General features: G+C 39.1%; 1 protein-coding gene and 1 non-coding gene across 3 annotated transcripts in view; both read right to left on the bottom strand.

Annotated features, from left to right (window-relative positions):
- LOC124135325 (chromodomain-helicase-DNA-binding protein 8-like) overlaps positions 1-15148 on the bottom strand; it is a 53031-nt gene that overhangs the window by 6094 nt on the left and 31789 nt on the right. The window contains exons 16-42 of one of the 2 annotated variants that reach the window (XM_046500596.2): positions 14924-15080; positions 14501-14708; positions 14082-14277; positions 12964-13128; positions 12267-12446; positions 11483-11593; positions 11011-11279; positions 10736-10823; positions 10468-10570; positions 10180-10330; positions 9671-9760; positions 9262-9362; positions 9009-9126; positions 8148-8275; positions 7872-7990; positions 7205-7278; positions 6870-7090; positions 6374-6587; positions 5903-6072; positions 4900-5591; positions 4622-4729; positions 4226-4498; positions 2609-2705; positions 2190-2314; positions 1288-1359; positions 696-828; positions 288-466 (exon numbers count right to left, since the gene is read on the bottom strand). In XM_046500596.2, the coding sequence (XP_046356552.2) occupies positions 288-466; positions 696-828; positions 1288-1359; positions 2190-2314; positions 2609-2705; positions 4226-4498; positions 4622-4729; positions 4900-5591; positions 5903-6072; positions 6374-6587; positions 6870-7090; positions 7205-7278; positions 7872-7990; positions 8148-8275; positions 9009-9126; positions 9262-9362; positions 9671-9760; positions 10180-10330; positions 10468-10570; positions 10736-10823; positions 11011-11279; positions 11483-11593; positions 12267-12446; positions 12964-13128; positions 14082-14277; positions 14501-14708; positions 14924-15080 (4542 nt within the window). The remainder of the gene's footprint in view (positions 1-287; positions 467-695; positions 829-1287; positions 1360-2189; positions 2315-2608; positions 2706-4225; positions 4499-4621; positions 4730-4899; positions 5592-5902; positions 6073-6373; positions 6588-6869; positions 7091-7204; positions 7279-7871; positions 7991-8147; positions 8276-9008; positions 9127-9261; positions 9363-9670; positions 9761-10179; positions 10331-10467; positions 10571-10735; positions 10824-11010; positions 11280-11482; positions 11594-12266; positions 12447-12963; positions 13129-14081; positions 14278-14500; positions 14709-14923; positions 15081-15148) is intronic. The other variant, XM_046500597.2, reaches the window with a different exon arrangement.
- On the bottom strand, positions 8630-8730 carry LOC124135416. Its single transcript, XR_006861237.2, has one exon. It is a non-coding gene; the product is annotated as a small nucleolar RNA U6-53/MBII-28 (small nucleolar RNA).

Raw genomic sequence — 15148 nt, 5'->3', positions numbered from 1 at the left:
AATATCTAATCCTTAGTGGCAGGGCTTTTAGAACTGATTCATACCGAAACAATATTTGACACTTTTCATGTTTAATATGTGTGACTTTCGCGAATGTTTGTCAAATTAGGTGCATGTGTACTTGTAGACTATCAAATAAAAATAAAGAAGCACAGTTATAAAAGCCCTGGCGAGCATGCGGTAAATAAAGCATTACAATACAAGTCAGTTGTCTACAGTAAGCTTCAGAATTTCAAGCCTGAATCACAGCCATGTCAAATAAAGCAAAATAGGCACACAAAACAAACCATTGGTGACATGTGGTGGGTAATCTCCCCTGGCTCTTCCTCGTCAACGGCAAACTCAGACTGGTCAATGATGTAGTTAGGGTGTGCCATGAGCCATTGTTCAAGGTCTTTTTTCCGTGGGGCTTCTTCTCCAGACAAACGACTTCCATCCTCAAGACAGATGACTGGAATACGTTGATCTGTTGACAGTACATTTAACAATTTGTATAAAAAATGGTTGTAAAATATGGATGAATGGACAAGAGTTTGTTAACGCATCAGAAAAAAACCTTATTATAAATTTCTTATTATCCCTCTCGAACATGCAGACCAGTAATCTCTCGCATTTGTTTTTAAGACTTTGATACTGAAAAGTGGTTACACCATTAATTAATTACAGAAAGCTATGGGTACAATATATACATGTACCTGGGTCTATACTGGCAAGAATTCTGGCCTGATGACGTTTAGCAATAGCTTCAGCTAGGGCAACCTCAGCCATCTTTTCGGCCTTACGTTTTCGACCCCGGCGTTTCTTCTCTGGCAGCAGGCCTTGTTCAATCTAAAAACAAATACACTTACAATTTCACAGAAGAAAGAATTGTACACTTAGCACACAGAAAACATCAAAACTGAAGCTCTGAAAAACTTGGCACAACACGAAGGTTAAAGTTGGTATTGGGAATCACAAAGTCATAAACAATCATCACAATGTCATCTTCAGTCTTCTTGCAATCCTATCACATAGGATAATAAAAAACTTGACATACATTATTAGGAAGTTCTGTAATAAAACTTGAAGAGTCAAACTTCTGACTACTTGACAAACCTATCAACAATATTGTTGATCAACTCAATGAATCTGACCAACATTAGTTAATATACTATTCAAATTTTGATAGAATGATTATCGCTATTAAAAATACACTTGACCTGAGAATCATTTTTGTCTATATCGTGGAAAGACAAATATCCCTATCAATACATAACCAAACATTCATATACAAAATTAGGCACTCACCAGACTAGCAGTGAGCTGACTTGGGTCAAGATCAGATGCATTACTGCCGTTAAGGAAGCTTTCTGTGAGTGCCTGTAATAGAAACAGTCATTGTCTAACCCGATACTTGGATCATTCTGCTCCTTAATTGGAAATACCTGTCCTAATGAAGAACATTTACCATAAACCGTGATGAGTACTTTTATACAGCTGATAACAAGCAGTTCCAGCTTATCTTTCAGTGCTATTTCAAAAGCAAGTGTGTTTTATGCCATTTTGAAAAGCATTTTAATTATATCACACCATCACAACTTCAGTGCCAAAGGAAAGCCCCCAAAGTTGCTAGTCTTTGACATTTACCACTTTGGTGAAACCCATGAGTATGGGTATGGTGCTGACAAACTGATGATCATAACCAGGGTAAATGTAGGATTCAAACCCACGATCATATTATCAAAGCATGTGCAAGGGACACAATACTGCAGAACTAGTGTCCCCTTTACTGCTTCATAGTCATGAAAGTACGGCATACTCTCTCATAATCCTTGTGGTTAATGTGGGGTTCACAAACATTTTAAAAAAAATCATTTGAAAGAAAACATTCACTATTCCTGATCATCCTACTACATTGACAGAATGACAATGGCAAAGATCATCCTTTAAATAAAACCTGGCTGGTTGTGATGCTTTCTGTTGCTCTTTACTGGATTTACACATGGATGTACTCTTTGGCTTAAACTCAAACATCTAACAATGCCTGTCCATGGACTTCAATGACTTTCTCGCAATCAACCTCTAAAAAACATTTCACATTGAAACCCTCGAAATCAGCAGAATGTAAAGTCTGCCTTAACCATTGAGTGATAACCTAGGACCAGCATTATTCTACTTTGAGGTATCCGAGTGCATGGGTGTTCACTCACTGAAGTGGAGCCTGGTGTTGCGCCCGACAGGTTCATTGCTGACTCCGGCTGACTCTCATTGTCGCTGGAGGCTGCACTGGTAGCTCCCTGAGTGCTCTGGCTCAACAGCTGCTGTACTCTGGCAGCTGAAACCCACACAGCCATGTTAACTGTAGCAAGGAAATACTGGACTGGGCTGAGTACAATATATGAGGACATCATCAAGTATTGTCAAATTCCACTTCAACTTGCAGCTTTCAATAAAGTAGAATGTTGATTCTATTGTATTGTTATTGAACATGACTATAAGTCCATCTGCATATCATTTATTCATGTTGCAAGTTGCATTTTCATGATATGACGCCAAATTGCTTGAAAATACTTTCTTTGCTATTTTTTAAGATGACATAAGTTCCATGATGATGCATTAAAATATTTACCCAATAGCTTGCTTTCATGCCCCCTGTCAGAATCAATTTCATATCGCTTCTTCCGGCCACGGCCACGTTTATGGAATGTCATTTTCAGACCTTCACCCTGAAAGACCAGAAAAACAGCATGAACACAATGTTTAAAAAACCTTCTGATATTTACCAAATGTATACATTATGAAAGCATGAATGAACATCTGCATAAATAGTTCACAATTATCAAGATCAACCAATGAATAACATTACCTTTCATTACCATTTATTACCATTACTTCATTACGTTAGTCAAGCATGGAAATATATTTCAAAAATCAATTTTATTTTATTACATTTACATTGAAATTCATTTGAAAATTATCACATCACAAACAATTAAAATCTGAAAGAGGACAAAGAAGCAGCAAAAGCAATGTGAGGTGACTTCAGTGACAATGTGTCAAGATTGCTCCATCATTCTACACACAAATAGTCAACCTGTCTTGTACTGGATATATGAAGTTGCACTTTTGTAATTACTGTATATTATCATTTGGCATGTGTGTGAATGACCAGATGATGCACAATGAAGTATGAAATTGGGTGTTAAAGCACAGCGCATGCTGCATGATGCCAGTCAATGGAAGCACAGAAAGCCATTCATTCAGTGTTCAATGCATTCACGGATCCAAAGGGAGTGCTGGGCTGTGCACCCCTTTTTTAAGCATACTGAATATTAATACATTTGCAAGTTCTATACAGGTAAAGAGGTTTATAAACAAATACAATACAACACTATGACTAATTTTGCAAAATGATTTTAACAAAAAAAACATCTGTTGAATGCAATTTTTTGCATTGATTATTTGTATTCTTATAAGTACTTTAAAACATTGAACAAATGTTATTTTATTTATTGTTGTTGACTAAGTTGTTCAGGGAGTAAGTAAGTGTTTGGTGTTTGGTGTTTCCTGTCCCATTGCCAATGCAGAATCTATGACACAACATTTGTTTTTTAAAGTAATCTTACAGTTTCTATCTCTTTTTTTAAATGACAAAAGTTGCATGAAGGTTACATGATAACCTGATGACTGATCAACGTTAGAAACTAACAGGTTTAGTCCACAAGTCCTTATAATAATAACATATAGCAAAACCCTTTAAAATAGCAAATTTATACTAGTCCTCATGATACCTTTACCAGTCGGCAGTTTGGCCAGGACTATAGGACTAGTGCCAGTTTCTAACACTGCTGATTACATGGTTTTCCAAAGTGCTGCCAACTTAACCCATAACTAAATGTCATAAAACCGAGGCCCATTAACACCACAATTTACCTTCTACCATAGGAAGGACAAAATATGCATGGAAGCTAAACCAAAACAGCCCAAATGAATTCACGAAATGAAAAAAACATAGCCCAAAACAAAGAATAATCAGCAGTTACAAGCTGTCACAAGCAACAGTGTCTAATCCAGCAACTCCTTCAATCAAAATTTTAATACATATGGGATTTTTTCTCAGGATTATCCTGGGAAAGACACTGGTGAACGTGCAACAAGTGGCAGGTGGGTGTTTGATCTCCCTCAGCAGTGACAGCAGCAGCCATCAGCGAGCCAGCTATCCCGGCAGCAGATTATTTGAGCCTACCTCAGACACATGTACCTCAAAGTCCTTATCATTGTCACCACTTATCCTCATCACCTGCGGCGTTGGAGCTTCCAGTAAAGAGTCAGCAGCATCTGAGTCCATGAACGATCCATCACCCTTCGGAGTAGATGATCCCACAGGTGTGGCACTTCTCGAGTCAAATCCTGCTGATCCAAAGAAAGGGGGTCCTCCGGCAGACCTACGAGCGAACGGCCATTCCCCATTCTCCACAGTGTAGCAGATGTGTTCCAACCGGTGGAAAATAACTCGATCCTTAAATATAAAGTGCTGTTCTCAATAAGACTCACAGTAAAAGCTTTAGGACACTCTGGATTCATCACAAAATACTAAGCTTACTTTCAGTACTAAACTTTCTAAAGATCGAAAACCCCTTACCTTCGGCCAGTCAACAACAGTTCCGAGAACACTTCTACCCGAGTATATCTCTCCAGGTTCAGGGCCATCCATGTCAAGGTAACCAGACTCATCATGGCCATAATATGGCTGAAACACACAAACAAAATTTCAGTTCAATATATTCACTTATCTATACACTTCGTATATGGAATGTTCTTTAATAGCAAATCAAGTAATAATGTCGATCATTATCAGGAATAACTTCTTCAAAAAGACGAGATGCATTTAAGGAGAGATCACAGCCTGACAGTTCATACCGGCAAGTTGTCCTTCATGAGTTCCTCTTCCATCTTCCTCTCTTTCTTTACATCATTGATGATTTCCTGTACTTTCTCTTTCACAAGGTCACGTTCATCCTTTGACTTTTCTTCTTCCTTCACATCTTCATCTTTCACAGCACTTTTCTCTTCCTTCACAGGACTCATCTCTTCTTTCACTTCACTCTCAGATTCCTCTTTCACACTTTTCTCTTCCTTCACAATCTCTTCCACTTCCTTGTCAGTCGCCCCCTCATCATCATCATCATCATCGTCATCATTTTTTACTTTCTCTTTTAATTTCACAAATGCTTTACTGTCTTCCAAAGTATCTTTCTCCTCATCATTTTCTTCACTTTTCTCAGGAGACATTTCCTCTTTGATTTCCTCCTTTTTCACTGTCTTTTCCTCCACATCACTTTCACCACTCAACTGATCATCACCATTAATTTTCACTTTCTCAGTGTCTTCATCACTTGAAACTTCTCCATTCTCATCTTTCACAACCTTTTCAATATCCTCTGCATCCTCCTCTAACTTATCCTTCATATCAGCACTTTTTTCTTCCTCACTACACTCTTCCTTTTCACTCTTAGCATCTTTAGAGGCTTCATCTTGCACTTCACCATTCTCAGACTTCACTGGCTTCTTGTCATCATCCATCTCAGGTTTCTCTTCTTTTGTAGGAGTTTCTGGATACAAAAAATATATGAGGTAGGGACTATGTCTCACCATTTCATGACACAAGGAAACCTATCCCATAATTATTGGTAACGAATGACATCAAATGTATCCTATGTATTAAATGTACCCTACACAAAATTCACAAATAAGAAAAATGGGCTCTGGTTTAAGTAAACTTATCTCTTATAAAATATTAGAAGGATAAGTTAATGTGTACAAATGTGTCAAAGTACAAGGTTTCTCTGTATTAGAGGGGCAAATGACATAATTAGAATGCTTTTATTCTCTTACTTCAGAAGCAAGCAATATAAGCACTCACCTGGCATCCCTGGTACAGGCATTCCACTAAATGGGGACATCATCTGGTAGGGGTTGTGTTGGTGGCGCAGGTTCTTTGCCTGGAGCATCTCATGGAAGGAGAGTGTGGGGTCACGTAGGATGTGATAGTCTGTGCGAGCTACGCCATGTCTGGTGAAAAACAAACCATTTCTATTCAAGTTACTAGTTTATAACTTATAACTTATAACTTATAGTTTATAACATCATTCCATTATGACCTCCACAGACAATCAGAGTCAACGTTGCAAATAAGATTTCAACATTCCTAGACTGCTATGATCCAAGGAAACACCTTTTGTATCACACTAAGGTCAAATGTTCTAGTGACTTAGTGAGGTTACATCCCCCTTATAGCAACATTCCAGGGATATCTTGGAAGAGCACACCACAAATAGATTCAACACTGGAAATGGAACCCCTTAACCCCAATAAATGTTGCAATGTATCCTACCTTGCTGCCCCGATAAGCAGTTCCTTGTCATGTTTGCCACACTGCCACCATGATGGCATGTCGAAAGACGGCTGACATAGTTTGATATGTTCATCTAACTTGGGGTTGACTAGGATCTCTTCCCGGATTTTGTTGAGGAGATCAATACGGGCGAGACAGCGACTGGCACGTTCTTCCGTGATGGGATCAACATACACAGTATTTGGAGGCTTGGCTGAAGAGGAAATGATATCGTTATAGTATATCAAGCACTCGAATATATTTGAATGCATGTTTGTAAAAACCCATAAATCAGATGATTCATGACATCCACATCTCCACTCTTCATAGGCATATCTTTTTTTTTTCCATGGAAACAAAACTGATTCTCATGTCAATTGTATATTCAAGCAGAAAACCCCTATGAAAATTTGGGTAGCATAATTGCTGCTTCTTTTTCAAACAACCTTTATCTTTTCAGTAGTAGACATGATGGACGTGGCCGGATTTCATTTACCTGTCTTACCTTCCTCGGGGGTCTTGAACTTGCCACAAACACGCTGACACATGTGGTAGAAAGCATGGAAGTATTCTGCCAATGTGTCGTCATACTTCTTGTCTAGTCTGGCAAAGCATCGGAAACGGTCCCACCTGTACCTTCCGGTAGGTTTGTGGTATTCCACTCCAAATGTTGACACAGTTCTGTAAAAGTCTGCTTCTTCACGCCGTGACCACCGACTGAAAGATAAATATTTACATTACCATTACCTGGTCATTCAAAACAGGTAACACAGGAGGTGTTTGCAGTTAATCTTCTAACAAATACTAAAAACAAAAACAAGAAACACTCACTTTTGTAAGTACTCTTTCTTTTTGGTTTCCCTGATTTTGGTAACTTCCTCAGCTTTAGATCGTCTCTCCATTTTCTGAAGAAAAAGAAGAGCATAAGTAGGTAACAACAACTTGCGACTACAGTGATAGTCATATGTCCCTCATTTCAGTGAGTTGGGTTTAATGCAGCAAATATATATATATACTTATATCATGGCTTGTTGGCTTCATGTTTGTTTGTTGTTTAACGCCACACTCAGCAATATTCCAGCTGTATGACGACAGTCTGTAAACAATCAAGTCTGGGCCTGACAATATAGTGATTGACATCATGAGCATTGATCCATGCAATTGGTATACGATGACATGCACCAACCATGTCAGTGAGCCTGACCACCTGATCCAGTTAGTCGTCTCTTACGACAAGCATAGGGTGCTGAAGACCTTTTCTAAGTAGGCTCTTCATGGGTCATGGGAGGAAAGCCCGAAGTGATGTGCGACTACCACTTTGGTGAAACCACAAAATCATGCTGACAAATCCCAAAAAATATTTGGGTCGAACCAGGATTCAAACTGACAAGCACAGGTTTCTGGCATGTCCAAGGGACACAACTCTGCACAGTCAATTGCGACTGGTTACCTGTACCCTCTCCATTTATGTTAACATACATATTTATTTAAAACAAACCTTGGCCCTCTGCTGGAGTCGGAGTTGTTCTTTCTTGTGGTTCCGCTGATATCCAGTGATTACACGTCTCAGTCGTGTGTTCAACTCAGATGGGTTTGGGAACGGTAATTTGTCACCATCTGTAAAATCCATAAAGAATTGTGAACTAAACCAAGGGTTCTTGGGTCCTTCAAGTTTTCTATAACTTCTAAAATCCAGAACATGTCAAATTGTACTGAACTACATACACAAAGCTAAAATATGAAACAGCTTGCCAAGCACCAGTAAAGTACTTACCATCTGTAGGCATGATGGGCTTGGTTGTTTTCTTCACAGGTTCGGGTGCTGAGCACTGAGACAGGTCTTCATCATCTTCTTCATCCTTGAGATTCATGGACTTGTCCTCGAGATCATTCTCTTCGTCCCTGTAAAAACCCAAACTCTTACTACACTGTAAACAGGGGAAAAGACAACCCCGATCCACTATATTGAGTGCACACTGATCCTATGACTGGGGTAATAATGGTGTTAGGCAGGGACAGAAATTAGCACAATCCAGGTTCCTTATGTTGAAGGTATCTTTAGGGCGAGTAGAATTTCAAACATTTTTTATTTTGGAGGATGGGGGCGGGACATTGTTATATGTTATCACTATTGGGGCAAGTATCCATTCTTGGTAAATTTCTATCTCTGTGTTAGCGCTTCGAGCATGCTTCAACAGATGGACTGGTCACTACTGGGCATTATAAATATCCAGTTATCATTATTCACAACAATGCACTCTTCAGTTATGCGAAACTTCAACTCATGGTTTATCCTTTCTTCCCAGCACATCTGGGTGTCCAGGTATCTGTATTAGCATGGCAAGTCATCATCAGAATGCGGAATTGAAAGCTAAAATCATTATTCTTTCAAAAGCAAACTAGGCTACTGTGCAATAGTTTATGCTTAATTGCTCATGGTCTAATAGTTGACATCAATGCCACAGTAGACTATCGATAAATTCAACTGACTATCAATGAAACAAAACTGGTACACATGTCTGAGTGACATACATATCCTAGCAAAATAAGTGGAACACTTCCAATCAGACCATCATCAGTGATCACTCAAACTCGCCCAGCATCACCCCTAGCTACAGGACAAGATTGAACTCACTTTTCTCCATCATAATCATCATTCTGTTCTCTGGCCAGCGCCTCACTGTCAGGTGGACCACAACGATGAAGGAACAGGAGAGCAGGGTCAGATCTCATCAAGTTGAATTTCTCATAACCTGCAAGTGAAGATCACCCAGTGTTCATTTATTTATATCATAATTTCATGTTCCTATTCATCAATGTTGTATGAAGATTGGCAAGGTCATCATTACATCTTTAGATGTGATTCTCAAAACAAACGAGATGCTCACCATGCTTGAAAACACCAATAAGGAGTGATCTGTCCGATTCTTCATCCCACCACAAAGCAGGCAGTTCACCGTCAGCACATGGGGCAGGGATATCGATTTCACTGAAAACATATACACAACATTGACAACCCTAATGAAATTAGACAGTAACTTGCCTAACTCAATAAAAAATACATTTAAATAAAATTTGATTTTCTCCCTGTCTAAGTTGAGTTTTAGGACACTTTTTTCACACACCATCACAGTAAGAGCCACCAGATATGGGTTTAGCATACTGTATGCGTGTGGGGAATCAAATAAAGGGTTTTTATACCTGTAATGAATGTTCACAATTTCCTTATTATGCAGGTAGTAGAGACCATATACAAATCTCCATTTATACAGGAATGGATCCTGGATTGCAGCTTACCTGGCAGGCACACCTTGGAAGACTCGCTCTACTTCATCCCCGATTACTTCTTGTTTGAGGTAGTACAGTAGGCGCACCCGCAGAAGCACCCTGGAGGAGTAACACCAACTTGATAACACCAGGCATACACCATCCTTACTATTCACTTACTTGCATTCAATCAACCTACTGGCTCCAGTCATGTGTCCTATTAAACTTCATAATGCTTAAGAACCAGCAGAAATTACAAAAAGTTTGAAGGCTTTCCAAAATATAATCATATGATCTAGTGACTGAAATAATTTTCAACAGCTGTAATGGTGCACAATATCATAAATGTTGAGTTCAGTTTGATCAACAATCAAAATCTAGTATTCTAAAATCTTCAGCAATCGACAACAATCAAAATCTAGCATTCTAAAATCTTCACTTGATCGACAACGATTTAAATCTTGTATATAAAAGTCTTCAGCTGATCGACAAGGATCTAAATTATATTATTAAAAAATCTTCAGTTGACCACTACTCACTTGTTTGAGTGTCGGAACAGATGTCTCTTGTACCCATGATCCAGGATGGCATCAGGGTCAAAGTCGAGAGTGGACGTTTCAAATTCGGGTCCTTTAGAAGTCTGTTTCTGCTTCTTGCCCTTCCGGCCTCTTGGAACAGGGGCGGATAAACCTTTACATAAAAAATTCAGGTGATCAAAGTCATTTATTCAACCAAAGTGTGCATACAAATAGCAAACATATTGAAGTCATTACTTGTATCATAATTTAGCTTCCATATCATGAAAAATGGCAACAAACTTGACAAACCTGAGTGATTTTTGAGCTGATCTTCATCATTCTGAGAAACAAGATCCCAGATGAAGGTTTTGATTCTCTCATCTCCCTTGTAAAACTGGAGGGAATGCACCAACTGTAAAAAAAAGGATGGTACATATAATACTCTTCTTATGTCCAAAGTCTCATCAATCTCCAATCAAATCTTTATCAATAAGGTAAAAGAATGAAGACTGTCCTTTTTCCTTCATCAGGTTTAAATGTGCATATCTATTGACTGATATGTATTACTAGTACTTACAATAGCCTTTGCAATAACTTCAACATCCTTTTCTTCAAGTCTTCTCTTGAATCTGGCATGAGCAAGTATTTCTGACCATCTGCCCCAGCTGTAATTGTGAACAAGTATAAATTAGAAGTTCTTCATATACAATCATATAGAATTCATTGCATTCCTTACCCTACAGCCTAACATATATTATAGACATTAATGTAAGGTTATTATGAAAACAAATACACTGTGTACATTGCTCCCATATCAGTATGTCGGTTACTTCAAAATAAATCCAATCTTACCCATAAACAAGGAGGTTCTTCTCAACCTTGAAGCACTCGGATCGATGGAAGCCATCACCAGCTTGATCGTCAAGAGGATCAAAGTCGTCATCATTACGGTTCCGACGGCGACCTCGCTTGCCCTTTCTTCCACTTCGAAGACCAGAGACCTCTTCCTCTCCACCACTGTCTGATGAAGATTCAAGGTCACTGATTTCCATCATGGCATCCTCATTACCATAGCGGGCTGTCTGTTTCCTCTGACGGGGCTCTTGGATAATCAGAGTATTCTGGAGAGAAGATGACATGGTTTAATTCATGTTGATTGAGGGAAGGCAAGACAATGTAGAAAGGGCATTTGACATGTTAATTTTGATTTAGTGTACCAAGACTTGACAGGTATACACAGCATTTCAGTTCAGTCCCTTAAATGCACATATTGTCTTACAAATTTTGCATACAAAGAAATGCAAGTAGTGTAAAAGATACTTACTCTGGACTTGAGTTCATCAACATCAATGTCAGCCTTCTTTGCCCACTTCTGCCAGAAGTTGGGATCATTGATATCAATATCACTTCTGTTTGAGGTCATGCTGAAACTGGCCTGCAACACAATAGCATCAGTCATATAAGCCAAGTGTTAAATTTTATCAGCTGTATTTGCAATTCAAGCTGCCGGGAATAACAAAAAAGGCAGTGCTGCAACTGACCTAGCGACACAAGAACAGGGGTTCACTAAAACATGAGCAAACACTTAGTGGATTAGATATTCCAGTGAAGATGTCTAAATTATGACTACTATGTATGGACAGTGTTACCATCTTTATACACATTCTGTTGCATTAGTTGTTGTATATAATATCAGCAATATTCCAGGAAAATCATGTCATCCTGTAAATAATTCACTATGGGCCGAAAAAGGCAGGTTCAGATTATGAGCAACATCTAATGCTCTTGGAGTTGATGGAAACACAACCCAGTCACCAAGCCTGTCCACCTGATCCTTCATAATCACTAAGACAAGCATAGGTAATTCTAACCCGACACCCCATAGTGATGAAGTACATGTGTCGCCATATCAATACAATGAGTGAGTGAGTATGGCTTTAAGCCGCTTTTAGCAATATTCCAGCAATATCACGGCGGGGGACACCAGAAATGGGCTTCACACATTGTACCCATGTCAGGAATCGAACCCGGCTCTACGGCGTGACGAGTGAACGCTTTAACCAATAGCTACCCGACCGCCTCCCATTGCAATACAAGTGTGGACATACCTTAGCAAAGGTGGATCCCTTGCCCTCAGATTCTATCTGAATGATCTGTGTTCTTCTCTGCAGGATCTGGTCAATGTCCTCCTCACAGAACTCATCCCCAGCCTTGTCGTCCTCCATCAGAGCTCCATAAGCACCCTTCTTCAACAGCTCTTCGATCTCCTTCTTTGACATCTGGGATTGCTGCACAACAGGAGTGAGTGTTAGGATGAGAGTAAGCAATAACACAAAGCATCTTGGTGGTGAACAATTCATACTCAGCAGAAATAAAGGTGACTCTCATGAGAACATATTCTGCCCCAAAATAGCATCAGTTTGCAGACTACATTACAGAGAGCAGCGATTGAGTATGTGAGGTGGGAATGAATGTTGTTGTAAGCCAGTCAGCAATATCCAATCAATATCAAGCCAGCCTGTAAAAGACACGAGCAGGCAAACCAAAGGCTTATAGCATGAGTAACAAACTGCTGAGGTAGGATGACACACAATCAGCCAAACCACATGCCTGGGCTCAACTAGAGTTTATGACAAGCATGGGTTGATGGGAACCTGTTCTCCAAAGGGTTCAACAAGAGAAATAAGAGTTGTCTTGGGCTCTTTTCTACGATAACAATATCATAATTACAAGAAAAATTGATAAGCTGTCAATGACAACTAACTATCACAAATTTAATGTTTAATGACTAAACTATGAACTTACAGGGTTGGCACCTTTGTCTCCAGCCATGGACTGAAGCACAGCCTTGTCCAAACCAAGTTTGAGAGATGCACGATCAAACATCTCTCTCTCATATGAGTTGCGTGTGATCAATCTGTATACCTTGACTGACTTCTGTTGTCCAATACGATGGCATCTGGCCTGGGCCTAAGGAAATCAAAAGCAAAATACTTCAATTTCTACATTGAGCTTTTTATCAAAATTATTGAAGCAGCAGTCACCTGTTTCTTCTTAAATGTAACAAAATGTAAAATTCAATCTAATATCCAGCAATATCACAGCAGAGGAGACCAGAAAAGGGCTTCACACTTCGTACCTAACCCAGGCCTTCAGTGTGATGAGACAATGCCTTACTACCAGGCTACGACTCCCAATGTCCTTATTCAAACAAGCAAATAATCTTGCATGAGGCCTTGACCTTTGACAAGGGTTAACAGGGCCGTAAACAGAATGTCAGAAAGCCTCAAGGAATATAGAGCTATCTCGTTTTTTAAACTTCTTGCACATGATTAAAATATGTAATAATAACCAAACTATGAAATCTGCTACCCATAGAGACACGCCACTGGTAGACAAGAAAATGTATCAATCATACTTCAAGTAAATGCAACTGTGAATGAACATATAATCAAAAAGGTACTATTTGATTGTTTGTTGTACCATTGAACTCAGAAAAGTTCCAGCTATATCATGGCAGACTGTAAATAATTGAGTCTGGACCAGACTATACAGTGATTGACATCATGAGCATCAATCAATTTAATTTGAATACGGTGACATGCATCAACAAAGAAGACCCATTCTTACCCAGATCTTTACAGGTTGCAAACTGGTAGTCCTTAACATGTGAAAGATTGATTCAATCAAATTTAGGAGGTTTCATTTCCTGAGAGGAAATAAGCATTAAAACCAAATAAGATCTCAAAAGGAGATATATGGAACACAATGTCCCAAGGATGGAATTTCATCTTGTATTGCATTGTGTCTTTTCGAGTGTTCTTCAGTGCAAATAAAATCTTTGATCAAACACATTCCAGATATAACAATGCTTTTATCATAATACTCACAAAAAGAACTGATCTTGTAACTTGAAAGCTTACCTGCAGATCATTCTGTGGGTTCCAATCAGAGTCGTATATTATCACAGTATCAGCAGCAGTCAGGTTGATACCCAGACCACCAGCCCTCGTACATAGCAGGAACACAAATCGATCAGATTCGGGCTTCGAGAATCTGTCAATAGCTTCTTGTCTCAAGTTGCCTCTAATCCTACCATCCAGTCTCTCATACAAGTATCTGAAGGAAATTTTATTTGTTTAATGATTATATTTTGGAGATTATTTCAATCACAAATCTCGTTCAAAAACCATGATCAATTAGTTTGCCATTAAACTATAGCGCAATTTACTGACATTTCAAAGGTGTTACTAACTAGGTTCACACCAAATCTGTAGACAATACAGTCACAATTTAACATAGAAACATTTCCCAAGTACTTCCAATTCCAACAGCCACTCACTTTCTTTGAATGAGGTAGTCTTCCAGAATGTCCAACACCCTGATCATCTGGGAGAAGATAAGGACTTTGTGTCCACCCTGCTTTAGTTTGGGGAGCAACTTGTCCATGAGCACCATCTTGCCACAAGAGTGGACGAGGGCACTGCACAGCTGTTCCGTGTCATTACCATACTTCTCCCTTGCCTCCTCCAGGATCTTATCCTCCGCACCTGAAACATCATCTTCTTATTCAAACCCTTTCAATCATATGGAATTCCTGCAATGGTCCTTATTCATAATTCACTTTGATCAAGTTTTACACTTCCACAATATCTATTCATTCAATCCAATATTCAATCTGAACCTGTGATGACTAAATCACACCCATATCTGGACATTCTGTTATCAGTCAATGTTATGAGAAAGTTCAGTGATGGCTGCTCACCTTGGACAAGGTACGGATGATTGCAGCATTTTCTCAGCTCCATCATGGTGTTCATGAGGTTGGGGACATTGGCATAACTGCCAGCCTTAGACAAGAAGGTGAAGTTCCTCTCCAATATGGCTCTGTAGTATTTCTTCTGGATGTTTGTCAGCTCCACCTTAAACATCAAAATTGAATTAAGGAACTCTCCTTTAAAACATTGCTTAAGATTTTATCGCTCTTCTC

The sequence above is a fragment of the Haliotis rufescens genome, unplaced genomic scaffold (genome assembly GCF_023055435.1).
Source record: "Haliotis rufescens isolate VD_foot unplaced genomic scaffold, xgHalRufe1.0.p SCAF_19, whole genome shotgun sequence".
In the NCBI taxonomy this organism is placed as follows: Eukaryota; Metazoa; Mollusca; class Gastropoda; order Lepetellida; family Haliotidae; genus Haliotis; species Haliotis rufescens.
This window is presented reverse-complemented; position numbering and strand designations above follow the sequence as displayed.